Source organism: Populus trichocarpa, chromosome 1 (assembly GCF_000002775.5).
Source record: "Populus trichocarpa isolate Nisqually-1 chromosome 1, P.trichocarpa_v4.1, whole genome shotgun sequence".
Taxonomy (NCBI): domain Eukaryota; kingdom Viridiplantae; phylum Streptophyta; class Magnoliopsida; order Malpighiales; family Salicaceae; genus Populus; species Populus trichocarpa.
In genome coordinates, this window is record NC_037285.2 from 26,171,906 (window position 1) to 26,191,376 (window position 19,471).

Below are 19,471 nucleotides of genomic sequence, written 5' to 3' on the forward strand. Positions count from 1 at the left end.
CTGAAATGGCACCAAATTGTGTTGCCACGCGTTCCCCTTCTTTCCTCCGTTAAAGAAGGAAAAATCAAGACAGAAAGGATAAATGGACGCATTTTACAGATGGAATTCCCATAACTTGTTATAGCAGTAAGACTGGGTCCAGCCTAGATTCTCATCACATGACCGTTTAGGGGTAACTGCCATCCAAAACATCACTGTTTTTCTTCTTTTTTTTAATCTTCACCTTCATAACTGACCCCCTTGTTCTGCGCTTCTTTATTGACCGCTCCTATTAAACCCCCTCCGCTATGAAAATTGACTCTCGGCAGAGCGAGAGAGGGAGGGGGCAGAGATAACAGAATCTGTTGCAGTATTATTGTGGTTGGCATCAGGTAGAGGACCATATTGTTTGCTCGTTTTTCTGATAGCAGCTAGCATCTTCAAGAATGGAGTTGTATGATGGCAACGTGTTTCGAAGACCGGCACGAGCACAAGCAATACCCGTAACCGATATCAAAGCATGGAAGCCACTCACAAGGCTACAGAAGCATGCCCCGGAAGCTCTGAGACTTGATCAGCTCTCCATCACTGCCTCAACCAACCATTCTCTGCCTGCTAGCCATACCTCTCCTCCTCTTACTCCAATTCCCCTTCTATCACCACTCTCTGTATCTCCTCCGCCATTGCCATCTGAGGCAGAAGAATTTACATTTCCTGTAATATGTGGTGATATTGACAAAGGGAGGGAAGCTGATGTTGGTGATGCATATTCGGAGGCAAGAGTTTGGCGGCATCCAGCAGTGGCCGGTGGATACACTGAGCCATCATCCTTGTTTGCCTTCTTCCGATCCAAATGCGTGCTCGTTAATCACGCACAGTCAAGATTCTGAACTGCATGTTCTGTTATTGTGATAAATTTCAACTCATTGCGGGTCTTTCTTCGTTATTGGATTTCTTTTTTGTTTTTCCTCCTATACGAGAAAGATGAGCTGAGAGCACTCCCCGATGATTGGGTTGATCTCAATATGGTAGTTCTCTTGTCACGCTTTTGGCAGAAGGATGGAAGCAACCGGGATTAAAAGTATAAACTTCTTGCTTTCTGTTGCTAATCTTTCGAACAAGGCAGGCATATCATATTGGCCGAACCACCACCTAGTACGCCACAGGAACGGTCCCCTTCCAACCTTGTGATGATAAATCAGCTCCACGAAAAAGAGCTGACAAGAATTGACGCGCGCACCCACTACCGAATCCACATGGGACAAAAAGGAAGACTAGAACCCCATAATCTTGACACCAGGACTCGAACTTGAGTGGGTAGTGGTGGGGGGCGAGGTGACAATTATCTGCCGGTCCCGTTACCTTTGCAATTTTTTCCAGATATACAACATAGACTAGGGAAGGGAAGCAGAATATCATAAACAACTGAGTTCTGCCTTTTTTAAAAAAAGAAAAAACAAATTATTTTTAATATTAATGCATCAAAATATCTAAAAATACAAAAAAAATATTAATTTAAAACAAAGAAAAAAAATTTTCAATTTTTTCAAAAAAAATTTTCGAACAAATTGAGCCTAAAGCAAGTTGAGGCAGGCACCAGCAGCATAGAGCATGATCTTTGTCGCGAACAAATTGAACAACCTGAAAAGAGTGCATAAACAAGAATGGGATGTAGCAATTTATCCAGTGCATTCATAAATAAAATTACAGATTGCATTGGAGAAGTGGTAAATCCCCAAGAAAATCCTCCTGCAGTCATACAATATAATGCCGAAAAAACTCTTCCATTATGTACACAATGGGCCAACCATCCAACCCAGTCTTCAAAAGGGTTTCAGTTCAAATAAATATCATCTCGCTCACTTCCCTTGAGCTCTCACTGGAGGACAATTTTAAGAAAACTTACAACACACCCAATGGCAACTCAGGATAAGCCCTTAAAAGTAAATGATACTTGCTGCCAAGCAGACATTTCACTAACAAAATCAGAACTCAAATTCCCCTGTTGCCTGCAAAAGAAAGCCGGAATTCCAACAATAATTTTTGGAATTTCAGTATAATACAGAACCAAATTGTAACATCGATCATGAAAGAAAAACCATCTATAATTCGGTGGAACACAGACCTTGTTAAAGAGAATGTCCCTGTTGTTTATATGCATAACGCCATCCTTGAGTGTGCATTTCCACCTGCTCTTGGTACGAGTCACCTATCCATGCAAGAAAAATTTTATTATCAGAAGACCAGCATCATTGATATGTACAACTAAAATCAGCTTGTTATGATGTACACTACTGATCAAACAAAAAAGGAAAGGGTGAAAAACAAGAAGAGCGGATGTTTACCTTGTCAAATTGAGCTAAAATCAAATGCTGTGTGTTCAGCTCCTCTCCTTGGTCCACACCATCCAGATCCTCATCGTCGTCGTCATCTTCATTCAGTGGTTCATCATCGTCATCATCTACATCATCATTTTGACTGACAACAGCTGGGGTACTTGCCTGTAAATCTGGGAAGGGAAAAAGAGGAAAACAAAAAACAAATACATTAATTATAACAGGCCTACTCACCAAGTTTATCGATTAGAAAAAGAATGACAACCTTCATCACATATTTCATAAACTTACCATTGGGAGCTGGTGTGTTTGCGATATTGTAATCTTCATTAGCAACTCCTTGATAATTGTATATCTTAAACAGAAAAATAAAATACAGAAAAATTAGAAAGAAACAGTAACTGTCGCACCCTAACCTCTGGAGAAAACATGATATCCCATACTCAGGTTCCAAAAAAGTCATTATAAGCAATGAAGTTATAATCTCAACAACATAGGACCCCTAATACGATTTCAGAGACAGTCATCCTGCAGTACATTAACTGGAAGAGGCTGCTCTCAAGACCTGAACATCACCCTTAAAGTTGCAAGTCGAGAGCATTTAATAGCGCTGACCAATTTTTAACCATCATTTTCCAAATACATGCTCAGAGAGCAATGCTATTTAGTATTTGATCCGCGTGAATCAGCTTGTGGGAGTTACAGTCATCCTCATACTTACCAGCAACCTTATAAACCAACCATGTATAGAAATAGTCAACTTGGTCCATCATCCCAGCCCCATAATAGCATAGATATAAACATGGAAGGGATTCTGGTTTAGCCCCATAATCTTTTAATAATATCTTACTAGGATCTAGCCACGTTCAGTTAAACATTCTGAGCCAACTGTATGCCTTGGCATGCATATTTCCAGGAATCATAGATACATAATCTAAACTACTGTAAAAACAAAAAGTTGCAGTGTCCAAATTTCATAAAATCACTGCAAACAATGACGCTCATTATCACTTACGATATTGCTATTTTTCTCCTCAAGACAGGGTTCTTCACAGACAATATATTTGTAGGTATCTAGAGGCATGATTTTACATGTGGGCACGCACAAACCATGTGAAAACCATCTTCAAATCACAGCTACTGATGCTAATTCAGATTAATGGTCTCCAAAATGAGGTGAGTGATGATAAGACAGATTGTACATCACATGATCCAGGAACCAGGAATGAGAGGGTTTTTCCATTTTTTTTCCTTTGCTGGGTAAAAACATTATATTTCTCATTACAAGATATAGGATCAGGAAATATATGATCCTATACTGACTGGGCAATACTGGTTACCCTTCGTAGGGCAAGAAACGCTGGAAATTAGATGAATAAAAAAACATCATTGGGATGAGGAGAGATGCACAGCAGCACTTCGCCAACACATGCATAATTCTAGAACATGAAAACTACATTGAACAGATACTTGATTGCATGTTTATATTTCAAGAAAATTACAAAAGCATCATACATACATTGGGAGTTGAAAGCATGTCATCATAAGGATCAGGAATTGGCCCATCCACTTGAGGAATCTTCACATATGACCTCGACACACGTGCTAAGATCTCTCTATTTTTAGTTGTGATAGTGTCACATCTGCCATGGGGATTGTTCCCTTGGCTTACCTGAAATTTACCATTACATAAGCTAAAGAAATAACAAGTTTACAAAATTATGCAGATCTTTTAATAGAGATGGGAAGTTAAAATGAACCATAAATAATCCACTCTTAGGCTAGCATACATCTGGTTTACAAACAAACTAAAGAGCGAGTACTTGAGATAAACTGCGGCTTCCAAGCATGCATATCAGCTCCTAGCTGCGTTGAATGATCAATTACCATATTTTCAAAAAGGCCAGAGTCCATGGAAGAACATGAACACTCACCCTCCACCAAAAGAAAACGAATTGCAACACCAAAATAGAACAGTCTTTGGTGTATTCTAAAGTTGCAAGTTTTAGCCAGGACATATGAAACAAAATAGCATAACTGCAGCAGTAAGACTTAATTTGGTTACAGAAAACCATGCTATGTCCTTAAGGTTAGAAATCATGAGACCCTCAGCATTTTGCATATATAATAGTTAATGATGCTGCTGGACAGTATTTATCCAGGGCAGTAGTTAATGATGTGATGGATAGTATCCATCCATTCTTCACTTGACCTAATTCAAATATGTAGTCAACAATGCCTATTTATTATATGGTCATCAAACTAATTTACAGAAGCTGGATAAGTCAAAAATATTTTGTTCAGCAATATCACATGAAGAGGAGGGAACAATTGTGGTGGCAGTGAAGCTAAAACTGGTGCAACTTAGAAGTGGTGGATCGCAATAGCATTTTAAGGACCAATAGAAGAAATATATTTTTCCATTTCGTTTTAAGAATAGGCAATAGATTCATGGTGGAAGATATATCAGCAGTTAATTTTTCTTTTCCACTTGAAATGGCATCATTGCAACAGCTGATAATTCTATTGGCAGCAAGGAAATACTTTGGAAATAAACTTTAAACTGGAGTAGCCAGAATGGAAAACATAAGCATGATCGCCAAGATGTAATTGGTCTTAGTTAATTGCTTGTCCAAAGGAAAAAGGAACTGTCATAGCTACATTAACATCCAGATCTTATGAAAAGCTAATGCAATGGTATATTTTCATGAGTAAGAAACCATTAGAATGCATTACATGCTAACATTTAAAAAGATCTTAGATCCCTTAATAACTATAAACACGTGACTTTTTCATTGACCATTTCAGTTAAGAAACCGAGAGTCAATGCCATGGGTTGAGCCACTATCCTATTCACCATACCTGCAATTAAATAGTTTCCTAGAAGTGATCCAACAAAAACTTTCCCCAGTTAAGCGAGGAAATGTTTCTCGAATGATAAAACTTTTTCATAAAACAGGAAAATCCATGGTTCTCACATGGCATACATGAATAAAGAAATGCAGAAAGAACAGTTATTACAACAGAAGCGCTCCACGAATAAAATTAAGAAAACCAAGCAATAACAGACCAGGAAACAGCAGTTTTAGACAGATATTCAGAAGTTTTGTAATAGGAAATTCTCTTCAATGAAAATATTGCTTCAATGCACCAAAAAAACGATGAGAATATGGTAAGACATAAACTCTCTTTCCTGTAATGGTTTTAGCTACCATATTCAAAAGGCACTCAACATTAACTGAGTCAACGAACAAGCAAAAAGAACAAGTGGACTTAAACCTCACAAATCATTGCAAAATGAAGGGCGGCAAAATTCTATGTATCTTATTATCCACCTCTGGCTTATCAAGTGGCTTGAAAACTCCAAAAGTTCTCCCCACAGAAGTCACACCTTAATATAACAATGATCTTCGGTTCAAGTTAGCAAAGAGAATAGAGCTTGTAGTATCCAAAATTAACACATCTTAGACAATGAGTACCTGTTTGTTATTTTCTACTTGCTGGAGGAGGGCAGCATAGTTTAATTACAGAACAAACTCATCGCAGATAGATGATCTAAATTCCAACTTATTAACTACAAATCTGAATTCAACCACATTAACTGAACATTGAGGTTAAATACATATGAAGCACTCAACTTTGTAGTCAACGCCTGACTACTCACAAAACTCAACTTTAAAGTTTAGGATGCATTTTGTTATTTTCTACTTGCTGGAGGAGGGCAGCATAGTTTAATTACAGAACAAACTCATCGCAGATAGATGATCTAAATTCCAACTTATTAACTACAAATCTGAATTCAACCACATTAACTGAACATTGAGGTTAAATACATATGAAGCACTCAACTTTGTAGTCAACGCCTGACTACTCACAAAACTCAACTTTAAAGTTTAGGATGCATAAATGCTCTGACACCTTTATGGAAAAGAAAGGTTTTCAAAATATGACAGTAGAACATCACTGAGTAAATTAAATACAGTAGGAAAAAGAGGTCAACATTTTGCATGCTAGGAAGAAGCCAATAATAACTACGAGTATTCAAGTTAACACGCAAACAAATAAGAATGCATATTCAACTCAACCTGTGAAACCTCAGATGCAGAATCCACAGCTCCATCTTGCTGGGGTATGAATCCACCATTGTTATATTTTGGAGCAAAATCCCCGCGCTTCCGTTTTCCAGAAGACATGAAGAAGTCCTGGAATTTTCTCCAAGATTAAAACTGATAAGCTACTTCAGTGGCAACCATATGTTATCATTTTGGATGATAAAGGAATCGTTATCAGTTTCTGAAAATTAGCCTTCAGCATCCAGAACCTTTTGTCCATGAACTCTCCTTGGAGCATAAAACTACACAATACAAGCAAAAAAAGATACCTGTGTCAAGGTTTGATGAGAGCCTCCTCTGTCCACCTCATCCCGCCCTTCCACATAAGCTACAAACGCACAACATTTATTAGTTAAAACCCTTCAAAGAAAAAAGTCACTAAACAAATTGCTCATGTGACATAAGACTTGCCAACATTGACATCAAGAGGTGGCCTTTGATGCATCAAAGGGGAAGGAGATTGCTGTTTGAAGACAACAAGGAAATGATCAGTGAGCACATCCATACCAAATAACAAATCTACATCAGTACAGCAAACTTCTGGTCACTAAGCTCCCATGAAAAAAAAATACAAAGAACACCCACACACATACCACATGTGCACTCATGCACACACAACATGCAAACCACACATTGAAATTAGTATCTGCTAGATGAAAAGGGCTGAAAGATCAAATCAGTGCTTACCATGAAATGGCTGGGTCTCCCAGCTTTTACATCAGTACTGCCCCCAGCATCGCTAACAGGGGTGGGATAATCACTACTAGATCCAGTAGAAATGTTATACATGGATGAATTGTCCACACTACCAGGTAAAGGTGTCGGCACATTCCCAGGTAAAGGTGTTTGCACATTCCCAGGTAAAGGTGTTTGTGCACTTCCTGGCAATGGTGTCTGCATGGGGGTTTGCAAAGGTGTCTGCAATTCCAAAAACCCACGTAAGAAATAGAAATTCCAACAGCCAAAATAACTGAACTCATGAATCGCTTCAAAAATCACATACAACTAACAGATATCAAAACTGCCACCGACAATTACTTAAGAATTCAAAAACTACTCAACTAAAATCACGATTTACCAGTACAAAGACTGGATAATGTGAAAGGAAAGTGTTTCCACTAGCTCGTTTCAATTTCAGGTTCAGAGAATTCAAAGAAGTGCTAAAAACGAGTATACCAGCGGAATCACTTGACGAAATTCAGTGTTAATGACAAGAAAATTGTTAAAAAAGCAAGTCGCAATTACTCACAGGAGGGAAGAGTATCTCAGCAGTGGGAGTCTCATATTCCTCAGTCCCTTCATACGGTACATTAAGATCGTGGACTGGAGTAAGACCACCAGGCACCAGTTGCTTATTAGCTGATGACCTCACTATTGGACCCGATAAAACACCCGCTTGCATCAATTTCTTCTCCCAAAGCTAAAAACAAACAAAATCAGCAACTTTACAGATCCCAGAACGCAAATAAATCACAAATCTGAAAACCCTAGAACTCACAATAACATCAGATCCAACAAATTCACCAGTCAGGAAAAAAGAGGTTTTGAGATTTGAAAAAACCCTAAAAGATTAACAGCGACATTATAGGGGGAAAAAGAAAGAAATGGATAGGGAATGTTGATTACTCCTTGGAGCTCACTAAGGACAGTCTCTCCGGGGCCACCGTTATTGATGAACTCATCGCGGACCTTGTCGATGACGTCTTCTATAACTTCGGTGTAAACGGTGCTTGTTGCCGATGACGCCATTCCTCACCTCACAATTTTTGTAATCAAAATTACAATTCCACTGATATTGATAAAACTGAAGCCCTAATTGAGAAGATTTAGGACATGAATCACATAAAATTTCGTTTTGGAAAGGGAAGGGGGTTTCTAGGGTTTGGGGAGGGAGAGAGGAGAGAGGAGGGAGATTAGACGGACGAGAAAGCAGAATAAAGGGTGGAATATAAATAGGTTTGCATCCGATTTTATGGAGTGGGTCCACGTGTTATGATCTGCATTGGCCTTGATTTGTTTTGCCCAGTAAAGAGATAACATTTGATTTTATTTTTCCCACTCACTCCCTCTCGGTCGCCTCCTTTCGTCACTGCCAGTTGTGTTGACCACTGATAGCCCAACTGTTTGTACTGTGATCGTAATAAGAGATATTTTTTAAAGTATTATTTATTTAAAAATATATTAAATAATATTTTTTATTTTTTAAATTTATTTATGATATAATATATTAAAACAATTTAAAATAAATTAATTTTTTAAAAAATATTTTTAAAACATAAAAGTAAATAGGCTCGCGGTGGTCATCCACACCACCATTGGTCTTTTTCATTTTTCTCTTCAGGTTATTATCGGAGGAATATGTTTTTTGATGTATTCCTTCATATTTTTTATATCAACATGTTAAAAGTATCCCAACAAAACAATACTAAAAATATTATTGTAATTTTTTAAAAAATTAAAAAATTATCATCCAATTGTATTTCCAAGCGATACCTTAATGAGTTTTCTTTCTTTCTTTTTTCTTTGGTTACAGTTTTTTTATGTGAAGTAAATCGTGACTTTATTTTTTTTAGGATTGGAAATTATGCCACCCTTTCTCTTATTAATTAATAGTTTTGCATTTGTGACGAGGTTGCAAAAATCATTAGAAATATTATGGGATGAATTATTCCTAAAGATCCTTTTATATCATTTCACAGTATATTCTACGATTTTCGCTTCAAGACTGCACTGGCTTCTTCTTTAATAGATCTCCTTATGAGTGTTAATCTCTTTCTTAATAAATACCTGCACAAAGTCCCTTGAGGTGGTTGGTGAGGGGTCCTTCAAAGGTCAAGTCAGTACCATATATTTTTATATAACAAAAAACATTAATGAAAATATTAATGAGTTTTTATGAAGATAGAGAAGAGGAATGGGGAGAAGATGTAGAATTAAAGAAGAAGAAGCAGAGAATGTATTTTTGTCCCAGAGTATAAGTTTTCAAACCCCTTTCTGTATATTCCACTCATCTTTTATATTACCTAACTTGACCTGATTTATACAACGTAGGAGAGGTAAATATGTAATCTCATAATATTAAAATAATATTATTCTACTGTTTGTATAATCACGTCTACTTGATATAAGCATGGGCTGCTTGTTCATGTTTAATAGGATGTGATGAGTATCATAATTACTAACCTAGACCCAGAGTATGAGTTACCTTTCAGCCATGCACTCAACCTAGGGGGCGTTGGGTTCAACTCACATACTTTTCTAGTAGGAGTTGGGTTCAGCTTGTGACTGTACTCAAGAATAGTCAGGGACGGACGTGCCAAAGCCCAACATGGAGTTGGGCACGGTTGTGTCCTTAACCCACCAGAGGGTTGGGCGTGGAAGCATCCATGACCCATCGTGGGGCTGGACGTGGATGTGCCCTTACCCACCTTGGCGTTGGGCGCGGACATGCCATGACTCAATGTGAAGTTGGGCAGGACATGTCCCTGGCCCAGCATAAGGCGGGGCGTCGATGCGTTCCTGGCCCTTCGTGGGACTGGGCACATGTATATCATGGTCCAACCTAGGGTTGGGCACAAAAATAAACATAGATTCATTTTGGGTTGTGATTTCATGCGATGACCTTTTAAATGATGTTGGTTTATAGAAACCATTACCTATCAATTTGAAATAAAAAAATATACACTTAAATTAAGTCTGTTTTAGTCAATGAAGATTTAATTGAATTACATAAGGAAATCAGCTTTTGATGGAACACATAATATAATAGAAGGGTTGAATCCATACAAAAAATCGTATAAGAAAAAAATTATATAAAAAAATAAAATTACAATAGCAAAATATGTCATTAGTCGGCTTTTATTGGTTAAAGATACCGATGGGTTTTTTTTTGTTGTTGTGTTAAAGCTGTGTTTTATGAATTCTTTTAAAGAAAAAATTGCTTGAAATTAATTATTCTATATTGTTTTATTGTTTTGATGTATTAATGTAAAAAATAATTTTAATATATATATATATATATTATTTTTATATATTTTAAACAAAAAATATTTAAAAAAAACGACCACTTAATACTCTTTTAAGTAGAAAAATAATAGGAATGGCATAAACCTTGGCGAAGTATATATTTTTTTAAGGTAAAGTCCATAAAAAAGTTCGTAGAAGGGCTCAATCCATAAATTTAACAAGAGTTAAAATCAGAAAGGCAAAACACAGAGGTCATTTTATGATAAAAGAATTTCTTGTTTGTCGGTTCCTTATGCTTATTGTTCTTAATTTCTCAGCCTTACCCGTTGTCATTACTCTTTAGGTTCGTATTTATTAAAAACTAATCAAAGGTTTATATTTCGGAGTTAGCTTTGACATGGTGGATGTCAAATAAAATCAAATTAAACTCTTACAAAATTAGATACATATCAAAATATATATATATATAAGATATTTTTTATTATTCACGTGAATAATAAAAAATAAATTAATTTATTCTCTACATGAACATGAAGAATGAATTAATTCACTTAACATTCACTATACAAAGTGAACAAAGAATGAATTAATTCTTAATTCATTGTTCATTTTATAAAATATAGAATTTGCAACTCTAAAATTAGCTAGAGATTGCTTTCTATTTTCATGTGGTTTAAATAAATATTAATAGATTTCACAAACAGAGTAATTTACGTTTAGCACGTAACCAAACGATTTGTTTTTATAATATGCTCTAAAAGTCGAAGCAGCCGCAAAAACAAATAATCTCGCAATCTCTAGAATTTCTAAGCAACACCAATCTACCAGCCACAAAACAAGTTTTGGCAGCCTGATTATCAAGCATAAGATATCTCTCTGCTCTTTTTGTGCGAACAAAGTCTGAAATGACATTGCAGATTATCTCAACTAATGCAAATCTACGAGCAGCTTTCGATATTCCAGAGTGCAGTTGACAGGAAACTTCTTCAGAAATTACAGATATCATAAGCACTGCAGTGTCCTAAAGAGCATGCTTCTCAGCTACCAGGCTCTGCTGGACAAACAGATAAACTTATATTGAATTCTAGCCTGCTTGGTGCGAAGAAAAATATTGATTATAGTATAATAAAACCAAAAGCATCTTCAAATTCAACTGACCCTCGCAGTGATTTACAGGAGATCTGTTAAATTAAATGGGCTAATTTCTTGTGATTTGCTGATTGCAATGGCACAAGCATAACAACAAAAATCTTGGTAATATGTGCACTTCTTGCCAGATATAGCCCATACAACGGTTGTAAGAGCTTGGGACCAAGAGGTTTGCTCCCTCTGTGGTCTCAGGTTCGAACCCTGTGGTTGCTCATATGATGGCCACTGGAGGCTTACATGGTCGTTAACTTCAGGGCCCGTGGGATTAGTCGAGGTGCGCGCAAGCTGGCCCGGACACCCACGTTAAACTAAAAAAAAAAAAAAACTATAAGGTTCCAGGACAGAATAATTTCAAAATATTTCAACAGAATAGAGGAGAATGTGGCCCATGCTTCCTCCCATCATCATCCTTGAGTAACAAAACATGAATCTTCACCTGGCTGGAAAAAAAAAACAGAATAGAGGCATTTTCAGAGGTGAAAGCTAGCAGAAAAGGAACAAGGAGGGAGGAAAGATGTAGGAAAGTGGCGCTGGAAATCTGAAATCTTCAACCCCTTTCAAGATGAGCAAAAAAAAATTTCTTCCTGAACGGGATTAGAATATGTTTGGGATTATGGTAGGCCAGTAGCTATAATAGTTTAAAGTGTTTTTTCACTTAGAAATATATCAAAATAATTTTTTTTTACTTTTTAAAAATTATTTTTTACATTGGAACATCAAAACGATATAAGAACATATATATTTTTATTTTAAGCAAAAAAAATAATCAAAATTTGAGGGAACGCAGTTTGCACCACATTTCCAAACACCTACACCGCGATTATCATAACCCGCTCTTTTTAGTTAAATTTTGAAATTGGTTTTGTTGAAAAAACCCAAATTGATTTTCATTGATTATTAAATGTTTTTTTATTATGATTTTTTTGTTGATTTTATTTTTTAATATTAAAGTGGTTGAGAATTTGACTTCATAATTTTTTTTATTTTGCATTTCTATAAAGTTAGCATGGTTTGCGGGTTTGTTAGGGTAACTCAAATTACCCCGGTTTATGAGTTTAATGAGGTTTTTTTTTTTAATTAAACTTGGTAATTCACAATGTTTTGCTAAGTCATGTTAGAGTCCATGGCCCAAGTCTCGTGGGGACCGGAATTGATCCAATCTACTATTGTTTCAATATTTTTTTAAAAAATTTATTATTTTAAAGTTTTTTTTACAAACTAAATAATATTTTTACCGGTTAAATGTTGTATTTAAACCTATAAAAATAATTATTTTAATTTGTGCTAGTTTCCATGTAATTTACTTTATAAAAAAAATCACAAATCACTTTAAAACATTTCCAACTAGAATAGGAAGGCCTTTCATGTCTTTTCACATTTCTCAAACTACAATTAAAAAAAAAAAAAAAACTGCGTAATCTTTAAAACACTTTCCAACTAGAATAGGAGGGCACTTCATTTCGTCTCGCTCTAAGCGATCACAAATCACTTCACCATTAAAACCCTAAAAAAATGTCGGGCGGGTTTTTCAGGGTAAGCTCCATTCCTTTCAGATCCGAATACGAATTTGCAGTTTTCAGATCTTGAAATTCGATTTGTGTTTGTTTCTGTTTAGGGCACTTCTGCTGATCAGGACACTCGGTTCTCCAACAAGCAAGCGAAGCTATTGAAATCACAGAAGTTCGCTCCTGAACTGGACCATCTGGTTCGTTTTATTTTCTCAATTAAGTTGCTGAATTCTTGAGATTGCAATTATTTAATTCATGCTTTTTTTTAATTTTAAATTTCTAGGTTAACACCAAGAAAGTGAAGATGGATGTTATTAAACCATGGATTGCTAATAGAGTGACGGAGCTTCTAGGGTTTGAAGATGAAGTCCTTATCAACTTTATTTACGGTTTGCTCGATGGAAAGGTATTATTGATTTTCTGCCTATATATTTTATTTTTCTGAAAGAGTTGATGTTTCACCGTGCATCCCAATGAACTAAGGATATGATGGTTCACGAAGAACTACTGTTGAGAGTTTGTTTGGTGTTATGCGTTTTGTTAGTTTTAGAAAGTCAAGTGTGGTTTAGTTATCACTTGTTTTTTGTGTACTGTGTTGATGCAGGAAGTGAATGGGAAGGAAGTTCAAATATCGCTGACAGGATTCATGGAGAAAAACACTGGGAAGTTTATGAAAGAGCTTTGGACACTTCTTCTTAGTGCGGGGAAGAATGAAAGCGGCGTTCCTCAACAGTTTTTGGATGCCAAAGAAGAAGAAACACGGAAGAAGCAGGTTTGAAATGCTTTTCAAGTCATGATGGTGTGACATTCAATATTGGAATTGATCTTTCCTAACTGTGTTAACCTGGACTATTGCAGGCAGAGGTGGATAGGATAGCAAATGAAATCCAAAAGAAGAAAGAGAAAGAGGAGGAGAGTAGAGAACTTGAGAGGGAAAGATCAAAGAAGATGGTAATGCTTACTTATTCATGCTGGAGTTAGATTCCGTAGAATTGAGTTTTTGGTTTTAACTTTAGTTTGTGTTTTCGTGGTACTCAGCTAGCTTCTGCAATTATTTGGGTTCATGTCCTTTACCTCAAACTACTGTAGGACGATGAGGTTGAAAAGAAAGCCAATAATGCTATGGAGCCAGCTTCAAAGCATATGCTGCCTAAGGGTTCGAGTGGCCGTGCTGAGGATGAAAAAGAAACTGTCACAAGGAATGGTGCAAGAGGAAGGAAAGGGTTAGGATTTTATTTTATCTTTTTAATTTTTTTCTGAAGGAGCTGGATAGGAATTGATTTTTAAGATCTATCATGTTATTGCCAACTTTTCAATTTTACAAATTTATATCAGAAAATATTGCATTAATGTGGGCTTTAACCCTATCTATGTAGGTAAATCTCTGTACAAGTTGTTATCAGGATGTGATTCCGGAGTATGTTAAATGAGTGCTCATCTTATATACAGGAAGATCAGCTGAATAGTACATTTCATGAGTATTGTATTTCATTGGTACTTTATGGATGAATTGTTTCTCATTTATGCCCTCCTTTTGTGTTAGTAGTGGCTGTATAGGGTGTCCTACATTGTTCATAATGTGCCTAGGGTGAAAAAACAATGCAAATTAGTAACAACTTAGAATTCTACTTAGTTTAAAATTTTGTTGGATGCTTCATGGAGCACAGGCACTTAATTGCATCTTCCATGTTGGATCTAGGAACCTATCCTGAGATACATATGCAAGGTTCATTAATGCTAACATCAAAACATAAATCTTGGTGGTTTCTATAGAACAGTGTTTCAGGATAATGTCAGATGCCATTTGAAGTGCAATTTTGTGTCTTAGTGGCTGACATTGACATTGAATAATGGATATGAATTGGTGGGGACTTCAACACTCTAGTTGAATGGTTTATGCACTGCAGCTGCCCCATACCTGGGGCAACAATTTTTCCTTGCTTATACACAGGGAAGACCACAGAGCTTCCTATCTGCTCACCCCACCCCTGGACCCACCTTTTAAGGCTTTGACCACCGCACTTGGGCATCTTGCTATTTTCAAAATGAGAACAGTTGTTTGGATGGGCATAGTCAAAGCAATCCAACATTGATTTGAGTAGAAGATTTCTAATGTAAACCAATTATATGTTTGTTAAAATACCCTCCAATGGTGATGAAATAGCCCAAAATTATGTTTAACTAACCAGTTGAAAGAAACTAAAATCGAGCATTGACATTCTTTTTAGCCATTAGGAAATTTTCCAAAAAAAAAAGGGGTGAATTCTTTCTTGTCTTAGCATTACTGTTAGATGAGATGCAATTTGCATGTGCATCGATATTTTTTTTAAGAGTGGAGTTGTGAAATACTAATGATAAAACTTCTACATGTTTTCTAGGTCTTGTCATTCAATTGATCATTCATTTTCATCCCCTATGTAATATTCCTTGCCATGTAACATTTGATCATGCTTCTTGGCTTGCATCTAGAGGACAATCTAGCTTACCAATAACTTGGGTTGTCTTGTGCAGAGGTTCAACTTCTAGGATCAGCAGGTCGGTTTCAAATTCGAGAAGTCATTCGGGGTATGTATTTTATGCAGCGGAATTAATATTATAGTCTTATCATTTAAGTACTTGGATTTGAAGTTTTTATTCCTTTTTTGGTCATGTTGTTTAGGTGTTAGGGAACATGCCACATGCAAACATTTCTAAATATAACAATAAAATAGAGTGCATGAGTTACCTTTATCTTTTGTTGATTGACTGTTATTCCTTTTCATTTTTTTGATACATAGCACTTTGACTTTATTTATGCATACCTTAATGACAGGCATAACTCAAGAAGTGTGTCTAGATCACCTGAAGCTCGAGGACGACGCTCCATGTCTTCTGATAGGGTGTATCGCTCACCAAGAAGGCGCTCAATTACACCTCCTCGGAGGAGATCATCATACTCTAAGCATAGGTCTAGATCCCCTTTTAGACGCAGGTCACCATCCCCTATACGACGTAGATTGCGTTCTCCCTTTCGACGTAGGTCACCTTCACCCTCACATGATAGGTCACCATCACCTGTTCGACGTCGTAGGTCACCATCACCTGTTCGACGCCGCAGATCTCCTTCGCCTATTCGACGCCGCAGATCTCCTTTGCCTATTAGGCGCCGCAGGTCACCTTCCCTTGTGCGCCGCAAATCACCTTCATTTGTGCGCCGCAGATCACCTTCACCTATACGTCGCAAATCATCCCCTTCCATGCGACGCAAATCACCATCTCCTGTACGTCAAAGGTATCAAAGGTCTCCGTCTACTCCTCACCACATGTCTCCTCCCATGCGACACAAGTCATCTGTCATTTCACGCAAGAGATCTCCATCTCCTCTTCATCGCTCTCCTTTGCCTCACGGATCAAGCTCTCCATCTCCTGTACAACATAGGTCTCCTTCTTCAGGGAGATCTCCAAAGGAACTCAAGAGATCACCCATGCAGTCCCTTGGAGAAAGAGTCAGGTAATTTTATCTCCATAGTGAGAACCACCTCTTAATTTAATTTGTTTACATTCAAAATCAAATCGGTAATAGTATGAAAATTTATGTTACAGATCACAACAAACATTGTTGCCTGTTCCGCAACGCTCCTCCAGTTCTTTTAGGTCACAACAAAGAGATCAAAAGGATCAAAAAGATTTACACACTAGATTGCCACCTTTATCTCCTTCTCCAGAGAGGTCTCCACCAGTTGGAAGGAAGAGGAGTGCCAGCGAAGATAAAAGGTGATTTGTTTTCAGTGAAAAATTTAGCATTAAGTTACCTTGAGAATTCTGATCACTCGTGCTGATATTGGATGCACATGTTTACACATTTTTGGTTGCTAATGAAGGTCCCCTAGTCCATATGAGAGTCCTGCCAGGCAAAGAAGAGAGCGAATCACACATGATGGTAGCTTGAGTCCTTTGCAACAAAGAGTGAGGAAACCACTGAAGGATAGTCCAGAATCTGGCAAAGACCATGAAGAAACTGGCTATACTCGGTAAGGTTTAGAATTAAACATTTTCTGTTTGTTCTTGAAGCTGTTTTGTGATTGTGTGTTGACTGTTTTGATTTGTTTTTGACCTTTAATGGTGGTTCTGTTTTTTAGGGAGGGCGGGGACTATAATTCTACATCCTCACATAAACGACCTTTGTATCCATCTAACATGGATAAGCAGAGAGACCCCCCTGTGAAGTTTCACTGCAAGGATGAGCAAGCTCTTGAAAGATTAGCTAGTCATCAGACCACCGATTCCCGAAACTATCCAGATAACATGGACTCAAGGAAGAAAGACCAGGATATAAAGATGTATATATTTCCTGGCTCAACATCTTTTCTTCTACTCCCTCAGTTGTGGGCATACATTAACTAACCAATTGTTCTGATGTCTATCACATTCCTTACAGTGGGAAGTCTTCTGGGAGAGGTGGTGATCAAGAAACTCTCGAAGCACAAAAGTCTCCATCTTTGTATAAGAACGAGAAAGACCGCTCACGCTTAAACAATGTTAAGGATAGTGACAAACGCCGGAAATCAGAAACTGTGCCAGTGACAGCTGAAAAAGTGCATCATAGTAATGGCAGTGGTGCATTGGATTCTGGTTCTGAGGAAAGTGGTAAGCACAGAGGAGAGAAGAGGGAAAAGTCAAAGCATAAGAGGTCACATCGACATGAAGTGGCTTTGGATGATGATGGCAGCCATGGTTCTGAAATTGAAGAGAGAAAAGAGACTAAAAGGAGGAGGAAGGAGGAAAAGAAGTTGCGAAAGGAGGAGAAGCGTCGACGGCATGAAGAGCGACGCCGTAAAAGAGCGGAACGGCATGCGGAGAAGCTAAAATTGAAGGGTCGTGATGATGCTAGCTCTTCTGATGATGAACATGTTGGGAGGAGGGAGTCTCATCCAAGTGATGATGAAGAGACAGAATCTGATCAGAGAAGACTTGAGATTGAGTTACGGAAGAAGGCTCTTGAATCACTTAAAGCAAAGAAGGGCACCAGTCACTGAATCTGTTACAGCATTGAACGTCAAGCTCTTTTTTATACTTAATCATGTTAAGTTGTTCTTTATATTTGCTAGGAGCTTTTGCTTTGAATGGGAGCTCTTTTATATGTTGGTAACGATTTAATGGAGTCTCTGTTTCCTGCTGGTACCTGAAATGGATAAATGAGGATTTTCTGAGCAATTCTCTAGAGTGCACCTTTATGCAGAAGACCTTGCTGCTAGTTTTTCTGGTAATAAATGTTCTCCCATGGCTGGGAATATTAACAGTGACATGGATGTTGAAGGCACATATATGCGAATGCATCATTCCTATAACAGCGCAACCGTTGTCTCTTTTAATTTATTACATTTAATCATGAAAACACTCTTTTTCAGCTTCTGTGGGACAATGTGATTGCTACTACTGCTCTCCTCATTTGTAAGCTCTGGTCCGTAAAGATTAAGTGACGTTATTTCTTAGGATGGAAAGTGAACCTGCAGGTTATTTCAGCTTAATTAATACGAGGTTGATACTGAATGGGCTTTTTGGTCAATTTATAGATGAATTATTGTTAACTAGATGACTTGCTTGAGCAGACCGTGTGCAGAACAACATTTTAACAAGTTTCGGGCGAACTGTTTTCATTCTGTACTGGTATATTGTCTCACGTTTCACCTGTGGGTTAATATTATTTTTTAAAAAAATGTAAAAAAATATTAAGAATATTTTTTTTTATAATAATATTATTAAACCTAACTAAGTTGAAACTTTTAAGTAATTAATTAAACCGTGTAAGAGCTAACTCGATTTAAATTGATCGATTTCATAGGTTCAAATTCAACATTGATGATCAATAAAAACATGATTTAATGTTTTAAAAAACTTTATGATAAATTTTTTAAAAAATATTGAGACAATGACAGATCGGACCGACCTCCCCCGCGACCTGAGTCATGGATTCTATTGGGTTTAATAAAAAAAATTTATTTAATTATACGATAAAAATAAATGCTCACAAAATTAAGCACCAACCTCAAAATAGACGCTTATGTGAGACAATTATCCCTAGAAAGCAAATAAAAATCAATACTGCAGTCCATTTCCTAACAAATCCAATATTAAATGATGAAATTAAAAAAGAATTAAAAGACCAAAAACAAAAAAAGAACATATTATATCAATTAGTAAACTTGTCAAACATGTGAATCGGGTAAGTCGAACTAATACATCAAACCTGTGAATTGAGTTATGGACTCCATTGGGATTATAATTTGTTTTTTTAATCTATTTTTTAATTTAACTACATGATAACAAAAATAGATAATTATAAAATCAAACACTAACTCAATACCGAGATGTTTTTTTAGATCATGATAACCTCATAAAAGTCGGAACGAAATCAATTATGAAACTGAATTAGATTAATATA

At 36.8% G+C, this 19,471-nt stretch overlaps 2 protein-coding genes across 6 annotated transcripts; one reads left to right on the top strand and one right to left on the bottom strand.

Annotated features, from left to right (window-relative positions):
* Nucleotides 1-1,649: 1,649 nt before the first annotated feature.
* LOC7465090 (transcription initiation factor IIA large subunit) lies at nt 1,650-8,367 on the bottom strand. 2 transcript variants are annotated; one of them, XM_052455529.1, is made up of 11 exons: nt 8,054-8,367; nt 7,677-7,847; nt 7,115-7,345; nt 6,839-6,890; nt 6,697-6,755; nt 6,410-6,517; nt 3,835-3,987; nt 2,607-2,670; nt 2,325-2,488; nt 2,105-2,188; nt 1,650-1,988 (listed from the first exon to the last, which is right to left on the bottom strand). In XM_052455529.1, the coding sequence occupies exons 1-11, from the start codon at nt 8,174-8,176 to the stop codon at nt 1,965-1,967; spliced, it is 1,233 nt and encodes a 410-aa protein (XP_052311489.1). In that variant the 5' UTR covers nt 8,177-8,367; the 3' UTR covers nt 1,650-1,964. The 2 variants fall into 2 exon arrangements, with proteins under 2 accessions (XP_052311489.1, XP_052311487.1); XM_052455527.1 differs by having other exon boundaries at nt 6,401-6,517; nt 8,054-8,366.
* A 4,567-nt stretch (nt 8,368-12,934) lies between these two features.
* On the top strand, nt 12,935-18,332 carry LOC7485685 (uncharacterized). Of its 4 annotated transcripts, none has more exons than XM_024608699.2 (13): nt 12,935-13,075; nt 13,158-13,247; nt 13,334-13,456; nt 13,655-13,822; nt 13,909-14,001; nt 14,140-14,273; nt 15,429-15,467; nt 15,562-15,615; nt 15,863-16,540; nt 16,633-16,803; nt 16,911-17,060; nt 17,169-17,369; nt 17,468-18,332. In XM_024608699.2, exons 1-13 carry the CDS (start codon nt 13,055-13,057, stop codon nt 18,063-18,065), a joined length of 2,520 nt encoding a protein of 839 aa, XP_024464467.1. In that variant the 5' UTR covers nt 12,935-13,054; the 3' UTR covers nt 18,066-18,332. The 4 variants fall into 4 exon arrangements, with proteins under 4 accessions (XP_024464467.1, XP_002299851.2, XP_052310916.1 ...); XM_052454958.1 differs by having other exon boundaries at nt 13,015-13,072; nt 13,156-13,247; XM_002299815.4 differs by lacking the exon at nt 15,429-15,467.
* Nucleotides 18,333-19,471: the final 1,139 nt, after the last annotated feature.

Coding starts and splice junctions, on each gene's coding strand:
- LOC7465090 (XM_052455527.1), bottom strand. CDS start 8,176: ATGGCGTCATCGGCAACAAGCACCGTTTACACCGAAGTTATAGAAGAC. Junction 6,891..7,114: donor GGAGACCCAGCCATTTCATG/GTAAGCACTGAT, acceptor GTCTTCAAACAG/CAATCTCCTTCCCCTTTGAT. Junction 1,989..2,104: donor GGGACATTCTCTTTAACAAG/GTCTGTGTTCCA, acceptor TTTCTTTTGCAG/GCAACAGGGGAATTTGAGTT.
- LOC7485685 (XM_024608699.2), top strand. CDS start 13,055: ATGTCGGGCGGGTTTTTCAGG. Junction 13,076..13,157: donor TGTCGGGCGGGTTTTTCAGG/GTAAGCTCCATT, acceptor GTTTCTGTTTAG/GGCACTTCTGCTGATCAGGA. Junction 16,804..16,910: donor AGTGCCAGCGAAGATAAAAG/GTGATTTGTTTT, acceptor TTGCTAATGAAG/GTCCCCTAGTCCATATGAGA.